Source organism: Hemicordylus capensis, chromosome 10 (assembly GCF_027244095.1).
Source record: "Hemicordylus capensis ecotype Gifberg chromosome 10, rHemCap1.1.pri, whole genome shotgun sequence".
NCBI lineage: Eukaryota > Metazoa > Chordata > Lepidosauria > Squamata > Cordylidae > Hemicordylus > Hemicordylus capensis.
The window spans coordinates 15520490-15534862 of record NC_069666.1 but is presented as its reverse complement, the minus strand read 5'-3'; the positions used below and the strand labels follow the sequence as shown (position 1 = coordinate 15534862).

General features: G+C 46.4%; 1 protein-coding gene across 6 annotated transcripts in view; it reads right to left on the bottom strand.

The window, feature by feature from the left end:
* CPEB1 (cytoplasmic polyadenylation element binding protein 1) overlaps positions 1-9396 on the bottom strand; it is a 58549-nt gene extending 49153 nt beyond the window's left edge. For 2 of the 6 annotated variants that reach the window (XM_053272749.1, XM_053272751.1), the window contains exons 1-2: positions 8792-9074; positions 1855-2032 (exon numbers count right to left, since the gene is read on the bottom strand). In XM_053272749.1, coding sequence (XP_053128724.1) covers positions 1855-2032; positions 8792-8902 — 289 coding nt within the window. In that variant the 5' untranslated portion in view covers positions 8903-9074. Of the gene's footprint in view, positions 1-1854; positions 2033-8791; positions 9075-9248 lie in introns of those variants that run through there. The other 4 variants (XM_053272750.1, XM_053272752.1, XM_053272754.1 and 1 more) reach the window with 3 other exon arrangements.
* Positions 9397-14373: the final 4977 nt, after the last annotated feature.

Sequence of the window (14373 nt, the reverse complement as noted above, 5' to 3'; positions counted from 1 at the left end):
ACAATTGTCTACAGGCATCCAGATAGGTGTATGTCATGGCTGGCAACTGCATTGACGAACCCTTGATTTCATGTAAGCAAATGCTGGTGTCATTTGAGTCAGGGCAGAAATTAGGTGGCATTTAATGCTGCATTTGTTATAGAGCCAACAGCAAACTCTATCATTTCTGGGCAGTTAATGGCATAGAGATGGACATGATTATTGATACTGGCTCTAACTTCTGCAGCAGGTCTATGACTTTAGGGGGAAAGAGATGCACTAAGGTAAGTTATCCAGAAACCTACCTTTTCCCTGATGGGTTTCTAGCAACAATCAACACCTTGATCTGTCAGCAAGCTAGGATTGCCAGTGAAGAACAGCTAAACTAGGTTCATATCCACTGTACTGTCCTCACACCAAATTAACCCAATTAGAAGACAACTCTGAATTTAAAATGACGCCCCCCCCAAAACCAACACGAGAGGTTAAATACAGGTTTTACCTGTATTTACCTGTAAAGAAGAAGACTCTGAAATTAAGATTTTAAGATATTTTCTAATATTGGGGTCTTCCAAGTTTTCCAACTTGAAAAAACCATAAATCTTGGATTCAGGTAAATATGGTAATTAACTTAAGAGACTAGATCCTTTTGTAACAGAACACAAGCACCCACAAGGGTGCTTTATAGCGATACATGAACAGCATACTTTATAGCGATTCATGAATCAGGTCTTGAACACTTTAATCTGGTTCTCAAACTATGAAATGATCTTTAACAAGTACCAGCAAATAGGTGTGCTGATACATCTCAATGTAGTCTGCTATACCCACAATAGCATCCTCAGCTTCCCCCGCCCGTGATTATTCTGATAGATTACAGTTTATTAGTGTGTAGCATGTATATTCCTGCGGCTGTGCGAGACACCTGCAGAGTGTACTGGATGGATAGGGAAAGAAGCCCAGTGAGGAGGATGGAGAGAAAAGTGCCTGCTTATCTTTGCTCTTGGTTACTCTAGGAGTTCTCAAACTTGGGTCCCCAGATATTACCCGACTACAACTCTCACCATCCCCGGCCACAATGGCCTTTGGCCAACAACATGTGGAGACCCAAGTTTAAGAACCCCTGGGTTACTGTGCCTAGAACTAGTGTATGACTGTGTCTGTCTCGTCTTCTCCCATTTATAGCATAGTGGTTAGTGTGTTGGACTAGGACTGGGAAGACCTGAGTTCGAATCCCCATGCAGCCATGAAACTCACTGGGTGACTCTGGGCCAGTCATGTATCTCTCAGCCTTACCTACCTCACAGGGTTGTTGTGAGGATAAAAATAACAATAACCATGTACATTGCTCTTGAACTCTGAGGAAGAGCAGGATAAAAGTGCAAAATAAAATAAAATAGCTCTATCTCGCCCCTTCCTCCTCTTGAAAAAATGGCAGAACATCTGGCTTGGTGCTTTGTATTTCCCAGCAATAATTGGTGTGCTCTGCTTTGTACAGCACTGCACTTGGCCCTCCTAAATTTGGCCATCACTTCTAGCTCAGGTACACACACGAGTCGTGCATCCCTGGTGTAGCTGGCAACCTCACCCACACTAGAGTGTACTTTTGTCAAATCAGGGCTCTATACACACAGCTCTTCTTCCAACATATAGCATACGTTACTGGGGAAACTGAGCTGCTACTTGAACATTTCACCTTAGGGACGAAACTTGCCATTAAAAAGGTCGAGAAACACTATTCTAGATCACACTCTGCTACCAACTTAACAATTGCTAGAATCCAAGCTAACCTTTAAATATTACAACTCAGACTCTTGCTAGGGAATCTAAAGACTAACATTCTCCACTCTCAAGAGTATCAGCTCATCAAGTCACCTGATAGCAGCTCCCTCTTTTCTTTGGTGATGGGTGTTGTGCAGACTCCGCTGAAGTCAAGGGAGTTATCCAGCATGGCGTTTATTCGTCGGAAAATATCTGCATTACTGCACGTAGTGAGGGCTGGAACCTCGGAGCTGTCCCAGCAGTCTTTGGTGGTCCTTCCAATACCTTCCTTCTGGCAAGAAAGGGGAAAACATTAGCATCAGTGCATGTCCCTTAGGCCACCAGCTCCTGCAGCAAAACATCCAGTGTGAGCCCCAACGGTGAGCCCCAGCTGCCAAATGAGGCTCTTTGATAACAGAGGCTGGTAAGACTAAACAAGTTCTCCGCTAGTGCTGCCAGTTGTATTTGCTCCTGTTAACATGAGTACCAGGACAATAGGGACATTTCCACACGCCTAAAGGTGGTCAGCATGCCACCTAATGGCGCAGCAGGGAAGCAACCTGCCTAGAGGTTGCTGTTGGATCGAATCCCCATGGTGTGTTTCCCAGACTATGGGAACTCCTATATCGGGCAGCAGCAATACAGGAAGGTGCTGAAGGGCATCATCTCATACTGCACAGGAGAAGACAATGGTAAACCCCTCCTGCATTCTCCCAAGAAAACCACAAGGCTCTGTGGTCGCCAGGAGTCAACATCGACCCGACGGCACAACCAAGGTAGTCTGCAACACAGCACTTACAAATGAAAATGCACGTAGGAAACGGAAGCGGCATTTAGTCTAGTCAAGGTCACCATTTCATGCCCCTGAACAGTTTCCAAATCCCCCAATCCACTCCCACCCCACCTACCAAGGTTATTCGAGGCTGTATCTTATGCACAGAACCAACCCACTCACCCAATACAAATGCCTCCTTATTCATTAAGGAAATAAAGAATGAGAGAATGGGTACTGCGTCTAAATAGCTTGAAGGATAAAGAAACAGAAAAGTATGGCACTGTAGCGCTAGGATGCTGTGGAGACCCAATCTTGCACTCCAGTGAAGTGCCTTTCACCAGCTTCTGAATCTCAAGACCCTGTGCAATTTAGCATCGGCTTCCAATAAATGTTCTAGTGCTCATGGTCAGAGAAATTTGGAGACAAAAGTTTAGGGTCTTGAGGTTCAGAAGGTGGTGGAAGACACTTCACTGGAGTACAAGATTGGGTCTGAACACCATCCTAGCCTCTACAGTGCCTCCAAATTTCTCCTGTGACCATGAGAACTAGAACATTTATAGGAAGTCAAGGATCCCAGAATGCTAAATTCCACAGTGTTGACATGAACCGTACAATCCAGAATACAGCAATGCACATCACTAAAGCTCATTATCAGCAAGTAGTGTCACCTGCAAGGGAGAAACCTGAACACAGCACAACATCTGTATTGTCACTTGGACACCCAGAAAAGTCATGTTAGCCATTAGCTGGATGAATTATTAGACTGACACAGGCAGTTAAGGTCACCATATCCAGCAAGCAGTCTTCTCTCATATGCTGCTTCATGAAGAGCTAGATTATTGGTCAATTTAGCTCAGTATTGTCTGACTGGCTCTCTGGGGTTTCAGACAAGAGGTTTTTTCCCCCCTGCCCTACCTGGAAATGTCAGTAATTGAACCTAGGACCATCTGCATGCCTAGCAGACACTCTTCCACTGAACATCCAGGATCTTCCCCAGATTCTGACCCTGTTATCTGCCTCCCTACTGACACATCAATTTAGTGCCATCAACATCATATAAAATTCAGGTAGGATGTTCTGCATGGAGTGCCTTGCTAGCAACTGGCATGTTCCAAGACCCCCAGAAGCCCAGCATTTAACAAACTCCTTTTGAAATCCTTGAAGTTGTAGAGGACAGCTGAACTGTTCTGCGGCAACACTTCCAAGATGGACAAATCCCTATCAGCCTCCTAACTTGAGAATTTAATTTGGTTCCCACATCAGAACTACCTGTTGTCTCGGTGCAACAATTATTTGAGAAAACCACGGAGGCCATCAAAGCAGTTGGAAAGCCAAGGTTTGAAAGTGGAATAGCCAAAGGATCTCTGCCAGAATAAAAACTGAGAGCTCTGCAAAAGCCTCAGAGACAACATGAAACACTTTGGGAAGAGCACCTGCATAGTTGCCTGTGGAAGGTTCCAACTTCTCTCCCTGGCGTCTCCAAGATAGGGCTGAGAGAGACTCCTTCCTGGAGAAGCTGCTCTTGGAGAAGCTGCTGCCAGTCTGTGTAGCCAATACTGAGCTATGGATCAATGGTCTGACTCTGTATATAGCAGCTTCCTATGTTCCTTCATGTCTCGATGTGTTTGTTTACTAATGTGCATTACTAACCTTCTGAGGTTTTTAAAGATCAGAATCAGAAATCTGAGTCACCTTAAAAACTTTATTGCAGCATAAATCCTCTCAAGCTTTTAAATGCCAAGTTGGAAAAATTGTAACTCTCTCCTGCCACTTATAAAACACGTATTGAAATTTTAGAAACAAATGATATATCAACTGAAATATGCTAATTCCAGTACCACAGGCAAAAAGCAGATGCCTTCCATTTTTAGGTAACATGCTTGGAATACAGCTGGAACAACCACATCTTATATGACACTATTTACTGCCAAAGCAAGAGGGCAGGGGGAAATCAACCTAAAAATTCTGACATATTTCCATCACAGTACAAGCCTGGCAGCTAAAAATGTGAAGCTTGCTCCTAGAAGTTCCGTTCCAACATCAAGGGTTTTACAATTATTTTTCTGTTCTCGGGCAGTGTTTTTTTAATGGAAAGGCAGCTTGTTCCACTTGTAACCTAATCTTTTGTCAAGGATCTCAAGCAGCTGTGTGGTTTTTTTCCAGGTGGTCTCTCATTCAGACAGCACTCTGTGTCAGAACCACTTAAGTTTTAGTAGAACCACATAAAAGTGTTTTCTCAAACACAGGCATCTACAAATCCACTTCCCAGCAGTGACTGCCCACAGCCTTCTAGTGAGAAGGTCACCCAGCACCACCCAAATCTGCTCCCCGGGGGTTTCATTTCCATGGCCATTTTTGAGATCAGAAACAGCAGGAATCCTTTCTCAGGAGTAGAGAGGGCTCCCTCCACTGTCCCCTCTAAGGTGTGCACATGCCCACACATTTTCTGATGTCCGCTCAGTTAATTTTAAATCCTGTTCAGGTTGAATAAGGAAGGACGCACCCTGAGTGCACGGGTGCACACACTGCCTCGATACTGCCACCCAGAACAAAATTCATTCCGCACACAGATGAAAAAAAATTAGAGAGAACACTGGCTCCCTCTGTTTCTTACCCTCTCCATATATATCCCAGTGCAGAGGAAAGAAGATCCACTTCTCTCATAAGCCCTCTACCTGCATGCTAAGGGAAGAGGTCTATGGGCAGAGAGCTGCTAGCAAGCATGAACTGTTTTTGTTAAGCAGGGTCTGCCCTGGTTTGCATATGAATGGGAGACTAGAAGTGTGAGCACTGTAAGATATTCCCCTCATGGGATGGAGCTGCTCTGGGAAGAGAAGAAGGTTCCAAGTTCCCTCCCGGGCATATCCAAGATAGGGGCTGAGAGAGACTCCTGCCTGTAACCTTGGAGAAGCTACTGCCAGTCTGTGTAGACCAGGGATTCTCAAAGTTGGGCCCCAGATGTTATTGGACTTCCATAATCCCCGAGGGCCACTGGGGCTGGGGATTATGAGAACTGAAGTCCAGTAACACCTGGGGATCCAACGTTGAGAATCCCTGGAGTAGACGATACTGAGACATTACTAATTGTCTGGTGCAGACAATTCCCATCAATGGCTAGGAAGTAAGCTAAGCCTAAATTTGTGGAGTCCTCCTCAAAACGACTTTTCCCTCTGACTTGCCAGGTTTAAAGAACTTCTTACATGGATACAAAGGCTTGCATCCAAAAAGCAGCAGGGCGGGGGGGGGGGGGTTTAGAAACTAACCGTTGGCACTTCTCCTGGATGAGCTTCAAGGAACTCGCTCTCTGCAAACAGGCAAGCTTGACACCATGCACACCCTTCACAGACCCCAGAAAAAGGGGGGGGGGAAGAAACCCACCACAGTTGACGTCGCCTGACCACCCCCTCTTCCCAAAGGATGCCCCAGCTAGTGGCAAGTGCATGCCTAAGTTTCTTTAGACACAACTCTCTCATGTCATGCCAGTCTAGATATTGTTAACAAATCTTGTGTGTTCGTCACTGGAAGAGGCGGCTCATTTCAGATAATTTAGTGGCCTGGGGGAAAACCTACTTCCTGGCAAGTCTGCCATAGGGTCTCAGACACTGAGGAGATTCTCACGATTGGGCAAAAGCGGGCTAAGGGAGCCCCTAGCCCGCTTTTGGAGGATCATGTGCTGCCACTGGATCCGTGCTGCTCCCGGCAGCAAACCCTCCTAATTCCCCCTCCCCTTAGATGAGGTTAGTGGAGCGAGCGCTCCACTAACCCCGTCTATTTGATCATGTATTGCGCAGTGGCAACACACAAGAAGACCCCCAGCAGGAGACAAACCAGCCTCCTGGCCCTGGGGGTCTCTCCAGGATGCCCCACGCACTCTCCAGGATGCCCCACATGGCCCCCGATCCCCACCGGCTCCATGACAGAGCCGGCACTCGTGTGGGTGGCCAGTCCAGCCTCCCGGGGCTCCCCGAGCGATCGTCTGCAGGGAGAGAGGGCTAAGCCCACTCTCCCTGCAACCCCCCTAAAGGCGAATCTCACTGATCGTTAGACTTGCCTCACTGAGTGGAGTTGGGCCAGTAACCATGTCTCCGTCTAACCTACCTCATAAGGTTGTTGCAAGGATATAAACTGCAGTGAGGGGCAGAGAGAAGGACCATGCACCCCACACCCTGAGCTCTTTGATGAAAGGACAAAATAGAAGGGCAAGAAGTAAAGGAATGCCAAACACTACTCACAATTCACAACCATGTTAAGGTAGCCCAGGACCTCTTCTCCAGTCCCCCTTCCAACATTCTAGGAACATAGGAAGCTGCCTTATACTGAGTCAGACCATTGGTCCATCTCGCTCAGTATTGTCTACACACAGACTGGCAGCAGCTTCTCCAAGTTTACAGGCAGGAGTATCTCTCAGCCCTATCTTGGAGAAGCTGCCAGGCAGGGAACTTGGAACCTTCTGCATGCAAGGAGGCAGGTGCTCTTCCCAGAGTGGCCCCATCCTCGAAGGGGAATATCTTACAGTGCTCACACATGTAGTCTTCTATTCAAATGCAACCCAGGTGGACCCTGCTTAGCAAAGGGGACAATTCATGCTTGCTACCACAAGATCAGCTCTTCTGACATAAGCAGAAGGATAGTATTTTCTCCTGCCCAGAGCAGTAAGCCCAGGACAAAACATCTTCTAGAACAGGGGTGGGCAAACCTGGCCCTACAGCATTGTTCCCTCTAGCAGGAGTCATTGACTGCAACTCCCAGCATCCCCAGCTGCAATAGCCTTTGCTTGAGGATTATGGGAGTTGTAGTCAACAACATCCAGGAATCCCTGTTAGAGGGAACACTGCCCTCTGGCTAGGGTTGCCATCTTCTGGCTTTCCAAATCAGGTGCCTAATTTGCATATTATGTAAACTGGCTTGAAAATAATTTTTGAACACAATAGTGACTGCATGTTTTGCTCTGTAACTCCACTTCTACAAGGGCTAGAGCTTAGCTGCTTTTTCTTTTTTAAATGAAAGCTGAAATCCAGGCAAATCTGGGTGAGGTACTTAAAATCTGGGTGAAACCGGGAATTCCAGGGAGGATGGTGACTTTACTTCCAACTGTTGTTGCACAACAACACCCACCAACCCCAGCCACAGTTGGGGAGTCACAGTTGGAGTCACACTCCAAACCCAAAGTTGCTTTCAAGTAGACCAGAACCCTAATGCGTCACACCAGCAACACCACTACTTGGGGGGGGGTGCTTAAAAAGAAAATAAAAACAGGAACAGAAAGCAAAGGAGAGGAGAGGAAAATCAAGTAGGAAAAGAGCAAGAAAGAAAGCTATAGAAGAAAGCCAGAGAGAGAGAAAGAATATAAGTAAGACAAATATTTATATACCGCTTTTCAACAAAAGTTCCCAAAGTGGTTTATACAGATATAAATAAAATGGCTCCCTGTCCCCAAAGGGCTCACCAGCTAAAAAGAGAGACTTAAGAAAGACACCAGCAACAGCCACTGGAGAGAGGGTTTGCTGGGGATGGATACAGCCAGTTGCTCTCCTCCTGCTCAATAAAGAGGACCAACACTTTGCTGGGTGAGCAAAACAAGAAAAGCTAAGAACAAGAACAAAATTAAGGGGAGGCGTGGCTGTTACAGTTTGGGGCTAAAAACGTCACGAACGAGTAACTTGGAACATCCCGAGTTACTTTTTTTTTAGCGCGTAAACCTCTTAGCCACACCACCAGCGGCGGGCAGAGAGAGCACGAAAGAGAGGAGCGAGGAGAGCGGGCTCCTCCTTCCGCGGTGTTGTGTGCACATGCGTACACGTGTTGGGGGCAGGATAAGAGGACTTAAAAAAATAATAATAAAAAAACCAATCCAGCGAAACCTAAGCGCTTCGGTTTTTCGAGGCTCCCATAAAACGCACCCCAAAAAGAAGTAGACCGCCCCACTGGATCATGGGAGAAAGAAGACTGAAGAGGAGGAGAAAAGGGAACCCCAAGCGGCTCAGGGAGAGGCGAAGCGGCGGCGGCGGCTCCTGGGGCCAAAGAGCCCTACCTGAGCCTCTTCCCAACAAGCCCAGGAGACTGAGCCTCGTGTGCCAGCAGCAGCGCGCCACGGGGACCCTCTGGGGGGGGGGGGTGGCTCCCTCGCCTCACACCCCAACACCCCCAGGCAGGGCACGTGCGTGCGCCGGGCCCTTGGCTGCTGCAGTCCACACTCGACCACCGCTACTACTACTACTACTACAGCTACTACCATTTTATTTCATTTCCTTGGCTTCACCAGCCTCCTCGACTCACCGGGGGTGGGAAAGCCATGACGAGCAAATCCTCCGGAAATCCCGCGCCAGCGCCGGGCGCGGGAGATTTATACGCCCGCGTCCGCACGCGACACTCGCTTCCCTCCTCCATGGGAGGGCGCGTCGCCAGAGACCGAGCAGACACACGCGGCCAAGGCGCAGAGTGCACGTGCGCGCGCGCAAACACCCACACAGACCCCACCACGCGGGGCGGGGCGATCACTCAGCGCCTGAGGAAAGGGGAAAGCGTTGCTGGCGGCGTTGCTCCTCCTCACTCTCTGTGTGTGTTGTGTGTGTGTTGGGGGGGGGGGGGAGAGAGTTTGCAAGCGTCCGCGACGACGGGGAGAGGCGCTTCCAGGACTCGTGGTCGCAAATCAAGCGGGGGACTCGCTTAAGCCTGTGCGCTTTTAAGTCGGGAAGGGCGCTGCGCAGGGAAGCGCGCCCACCCGCCTGCCTACCTCGTGCTCGCCGCCGCGCCTCGTTGCGTGCACAAATCGCCTTTCGGTGGCTTTTCGGTTTTGCTTGTTTTCAAAATGTATGCCCCGCCTTGCGACCTCTGTTGGACTCCTCTCCACACTTATTTTATGCGATGGGCTCCTGATTCTGCCCTGCTTCGAGGCTTATTCTAACGTGCATCCCGACGCGTTTTGGGGGCGGAGGAAATGAAACTCGTGGAAACTTAAGTTTTTGAGTAGTTGGGCCTATGGAGTTTAAAAAGAAATTGGGGTGGGGGGGAAGAGAGAGAGAACAGAAAATAAAGAGAAAGAAGATGAAAACTATTCCTTTTCAGTCTTCATATTCAGAAAGTATATTAGAGCCTTCTCTTACACATCCTTTCTCTGCAAGGGACCTGCCCTTGTCTTTCTCGTTTCCCCGCCCCCCCCCCCCTTGGTTATTTTCCCTTCTCTCCCTGTTTCTGTCTTTATCGTTTTCATCTTTTTTTCCCTTCCATTAGAAAATTATGCAGTACAGAGATGCTTGTGGGAGAGTGGGTGGGCTGCACAGGTCCCTTTTGCAGTGGGAAACAAAGCTTAGAATAAACTTTGCCCAGCTTTAAATATATATACGTATGTGTACCTACGCACACCACCACTAGCACCCCTGTGGTGTGGTTTGAAAGATTAATATATCTTCAAAAACAGATCAGCATAATATCTTAAGTGAATTTTAAAGAGCTGGCAGGAATAAAATCTGTCCCCAAATGCCTTACAGAATTAAAAAGGATTTCAAAGTAAGTCCTAAAAAAATAAAACTAACTAGATAAAGAGACACCTTTCAAATTGGTGATTCACTTATGTTTTGCGGAGTGGGTTGCAAGTGGCCCTGATCCCAGCACAGCATCACTCCAGGGCCTGTTGCTGGTGTTTATCACCCTACCTTCCAGTAGGCTTATGAGATCACTTGGCATTCTGTGAATGTGTCCATCCGTGTACGTGCCCAACTACCAACTTCGCAATGTCTGGACCAATATGAACCAAATTGGGTACAGTTGTAGGCACACCTCAATGGCGTAGTTTATGATTATGTCATCCACCTGGATCCAAGATGGTGGACGCATAAACTTTTGAGGCACAAGTGGGCTAATTTGTGAACCACCTAACTGATTTGAACCAAATTTTCTACAGCTGTAGGGACACCTAAAGGTAAGGTAAAGTGTTCTGTCGAGTTGGTGTTGACACCTGGCAACCACAGAGCTCTTTGGTTGTCTTTGGTAGAATACAGGAGGGGTTTACCATTGCCATCTCCCACACAATATGAGATTATGCCTTTCAGCATCTTCTTATATCACTGCTGCCCGATATATAGGGATGTCCAAATGGCGTGATGTGTGATTATGTCATCCACTCCAATTCAAGATGGCAATCACATGAACATCTGAGGCTCAAGCAGGCTAATTTGTGGACTGCCTTACCCATTTGAACCAAATTGGGTACAACTGAAGTTAGTTACACACAGGGACACCTCAGTGGCATAGTTTGTGATGATATCAACCACACCGATTCAAGATGGCAGACACGTAAACTGGCGGGCACAAGTGGCGGGCACAAGTGGGCTAACATGAACCACTTAACCGATTTGAACCAAATTTGCTGCAGCTGTAGAGACACCTCAACAGCGTAATTTGTGATGATTTCATCTACCCCAATCCAAGCTGGTGGACATGTTAACGTTTGAGGCGCAAGTGGGCTAACTTGTGGACTGTCTAACTGATTTAAATCAAATTAGGTACAGTTGTAGTGAGTGACACACAGGGACACCTCAGTGGTGTAGTTTGTGATGATGTCATCCACCCTGATTCAAGATGGCGGAACCCATAAATGTTTGAGGCATAAGTGAGCTAACTTGTGAACTGCTTATCCGATTTGAACCAAATTTGCTACAGCTGTAGGGACACATAGGGACTCCTCAACGGCGTAGTTTGTGATGATGTCATCCACCACAATTCAAGAAGGTGGACACATAAATCTGAGCTGCAAGTGCACTAACTTGTGGACAGTCTAACCGATGAAACAAATTTACTACAGCTGTACGGACACATAGGGATGCCCCAATGGTGTAGTTTGTGATGATGTCACCCACCCCAATCCAAGATGGCAGATGTGTAAACTATTGAGGCACAAGTACACTGACTTGAGGACTGTCGAACTGATTTGAACCAAATTTGGTACAGTTGTCGTGAGTGACACAAAGGGACACCTCAATGGTGTAGTTTGTAATGATGTCATCCACCCCAATCCAAGATGATGGATGCATGAACATTTGAGGTGCAAGAGATATAACTTGTGGACCTTGATTTGAACCAGATTTAGTCCAGTTGTAGAGACAGTGAAAGGAAAGAAGGCTGATTAGTTCTTACTAGAACAACATGCCTTGTGTTTCATTTTAGACTGTGAGCCCTCTTATTATTTTATGTAATCTTTGAGAACTTTGGTTGAAATGGTAGTAGTGGACATAGTAGTAAAACAAAGATGTACACATTCCCAAGGGGTACAACAGAGAGCTTGACTGCAGTGTTGCATTAATCACAGGTGTAGTTTGAAATCCCTGAAATCTGACACAGGAAGAGCTCCATGTATTTAACCTGGTCAGAATCTTAAAACACACTTCCTAGGGAATAAGCTCCATTGAGCATAGTGGCTGACATGATGTACAGCCTTACGAGGGTGGCGTGAGGGCTCTGTTCTCGCAAGGAGTGATTTAACTACGTGTACAAAGCTTGCTTTGCAGTGCTGGGCAGGCAGAAGGGGAGGTGGTTTTCGCTTCTCCCTTCCCAGCAAAAATTCTATTTGCATCCAGCAATATGTCCATGAGGGCCATGCAGTCCTTATGGACATATTCCTGGACACGCCTTGCACTCTTTTAAGTCGCTCCTTGTGAATATGGCAGAGCACTTGCTCTGCCTTTGTAAGGCTGTACAGCACCATAAGGTTGCCAACTGACCAAAGCTATTTCTGGAGATTCCGCCTCCACACAATATCTAGTCATTAAAATCACAAGGATTGCTTTCAGTAGTCACCTGGAGATTTATTTATTTATATCTGTATACTGCCTGATATATGAATCTCTACGAGGTGTACATAACCCGAAAGAAAATATAAAAACAATTAAAATCAATTAAAACACTTTCACAATAAAACAGTTACACGGTTTAAATTTAGTTTTAATTAAAAACCTGAGAAAACAGGTGTGTCTTAAGGGTTTTTTTTTTAAGAAACAATCAGAGATGGAGAAGCTCTTATTTTGACAGGGAGTTCATTCCAAAGCCCTGGGGCAGCCACAGAGTAGGAATGTGCACGAATCGCAATTCGCAACACAGCCCCAGCACCTTTAAAAGTGAGGAGAACAGGTCCATATCTGCTCCACTGCACAATGGTGGCATGCACATGGCTTATTCACATGCGTGGCAGTCCCACACATGTGCAGGCTATGTGCGTGCTGCTGTCATATGCGGGCAGATGGGCAGAAGTGCTACCAGCAAGCTATGGCAGGTGGGGCACATTACCCAAACGAGAAGCTACGGCAAGTGGTGGAGGCGCAGGTATGCACCTGCTCCCCTCCTTTTTAAAGATGCCGAGGCTGTGCTGCGAATCACTCTTCGAATCGTGATTCATGAACAACCCTACCACAGAGAAGTACCATGACAGGGATTGATACCAGTTCCTGGAGAATCCAAGGTAATCCTGGAGAGTTTTCAACCTCACTACTTCTGAGTAAACACACATAGGGTGGTGCTGTAAGACATAATTACAATAAATAATAAAGCAGAACAATTTCAAGATCAATAAAGAATACAATAAATGATAAAGCAGGATTTAACTGCAAATTCAATTAACTGAATTTATATTTTATCTTCAAATAGCTCAGGGTAGCACAGAAAGTTCTTTCCTCTATTTAGCCTCACAACAAACCTGTTAAGTAGGTAGGATGGTAGATAATTCCAAAGGTAGATAATTCCAAAGCTTCATGGCTGAGGGAGGATTTGAATCCAGATCTTCCTAGTCCAAGATGCTAACCACTATACCACTGTGGCTCTTCTGAGATTGCAAAAAAAGAACAAGTTGTTCTAGTAAGAACTAACCTGCCCATTTTCCTTTCACTATCCCTACAACTGGACTAAAGTTGGTTTCTCGGATGTGGGTCCTTTGGCCGTTGTGACTGGGGATGATGGAAGTTGTAGTCCAACAACATCTGGGGGCTTAAGTTTGATAAACCTGGATGTACCTGGTTGTGGGGCTGTCCCTTGCATTTGCCTGACAGCATTTCCTTGGCATTTCATGTGGCTTTCCCATGGTTATGGTTATTGTACCAGCAAGTCCAGATTCAGTTTCAATGAACCATGTCTATTTATTCATTCGTTTGTTTGTTTGTTTGTTTATTTAACAGCCACTGTGAAGGTTTGTGACTAGTAATATTGTAATTCAGGTTTGGGTTATTCATGATCATTCTTTTATTTTATTTATTGTATTACATTTATATCCTGCTCTTCCTCCAAGGAGTGCAGAGCAATGTACATGGTTATATTTCCCCTCGCAACAGCCCTGTGCAGTAGGTTAGGCGGAGAGAGAAGTGACTGGCCCAGAGTCACCCAGTGAGTGTCATGGCTGAATGGGGATTTGAACTCGGGTCTTCCTGGTCCTAGTCCAACACTTTAACCACTACTCCATGCCACCTTGGAACAACCATGTCAAATGGTACAGACCTCAGCTTCCTGGTCCAAGTTTCTCTGGCCTCTTTGCACTGGCGAGCTTGTGCCAGTGACATGCTCTCTCAGCCAGACCAGCCTGACCTAGCAGTCACATGCGGCCAACAACATCCTGACTCAACGTACTTGAGAGAGTCCCTTGGAAATTATAAGGGCGAGTTAGGCATTTACTATAGCCAAGCTGCAAGCCAATATGCCTCCCTCCCCTTGTAGAAGCTTGTGATGAACAGGGTTCTGTACACTCTTCATTTTAAAATAAAAAAGATTGCATCAAAGTGATCCACATTTTGCACTAAAAAGGTTAATTCCTTCACTTGTATAAATCTAGCAAATTTTATTATTTTGCATGCATTCAAAATATGCACAAATGTGCATAATTT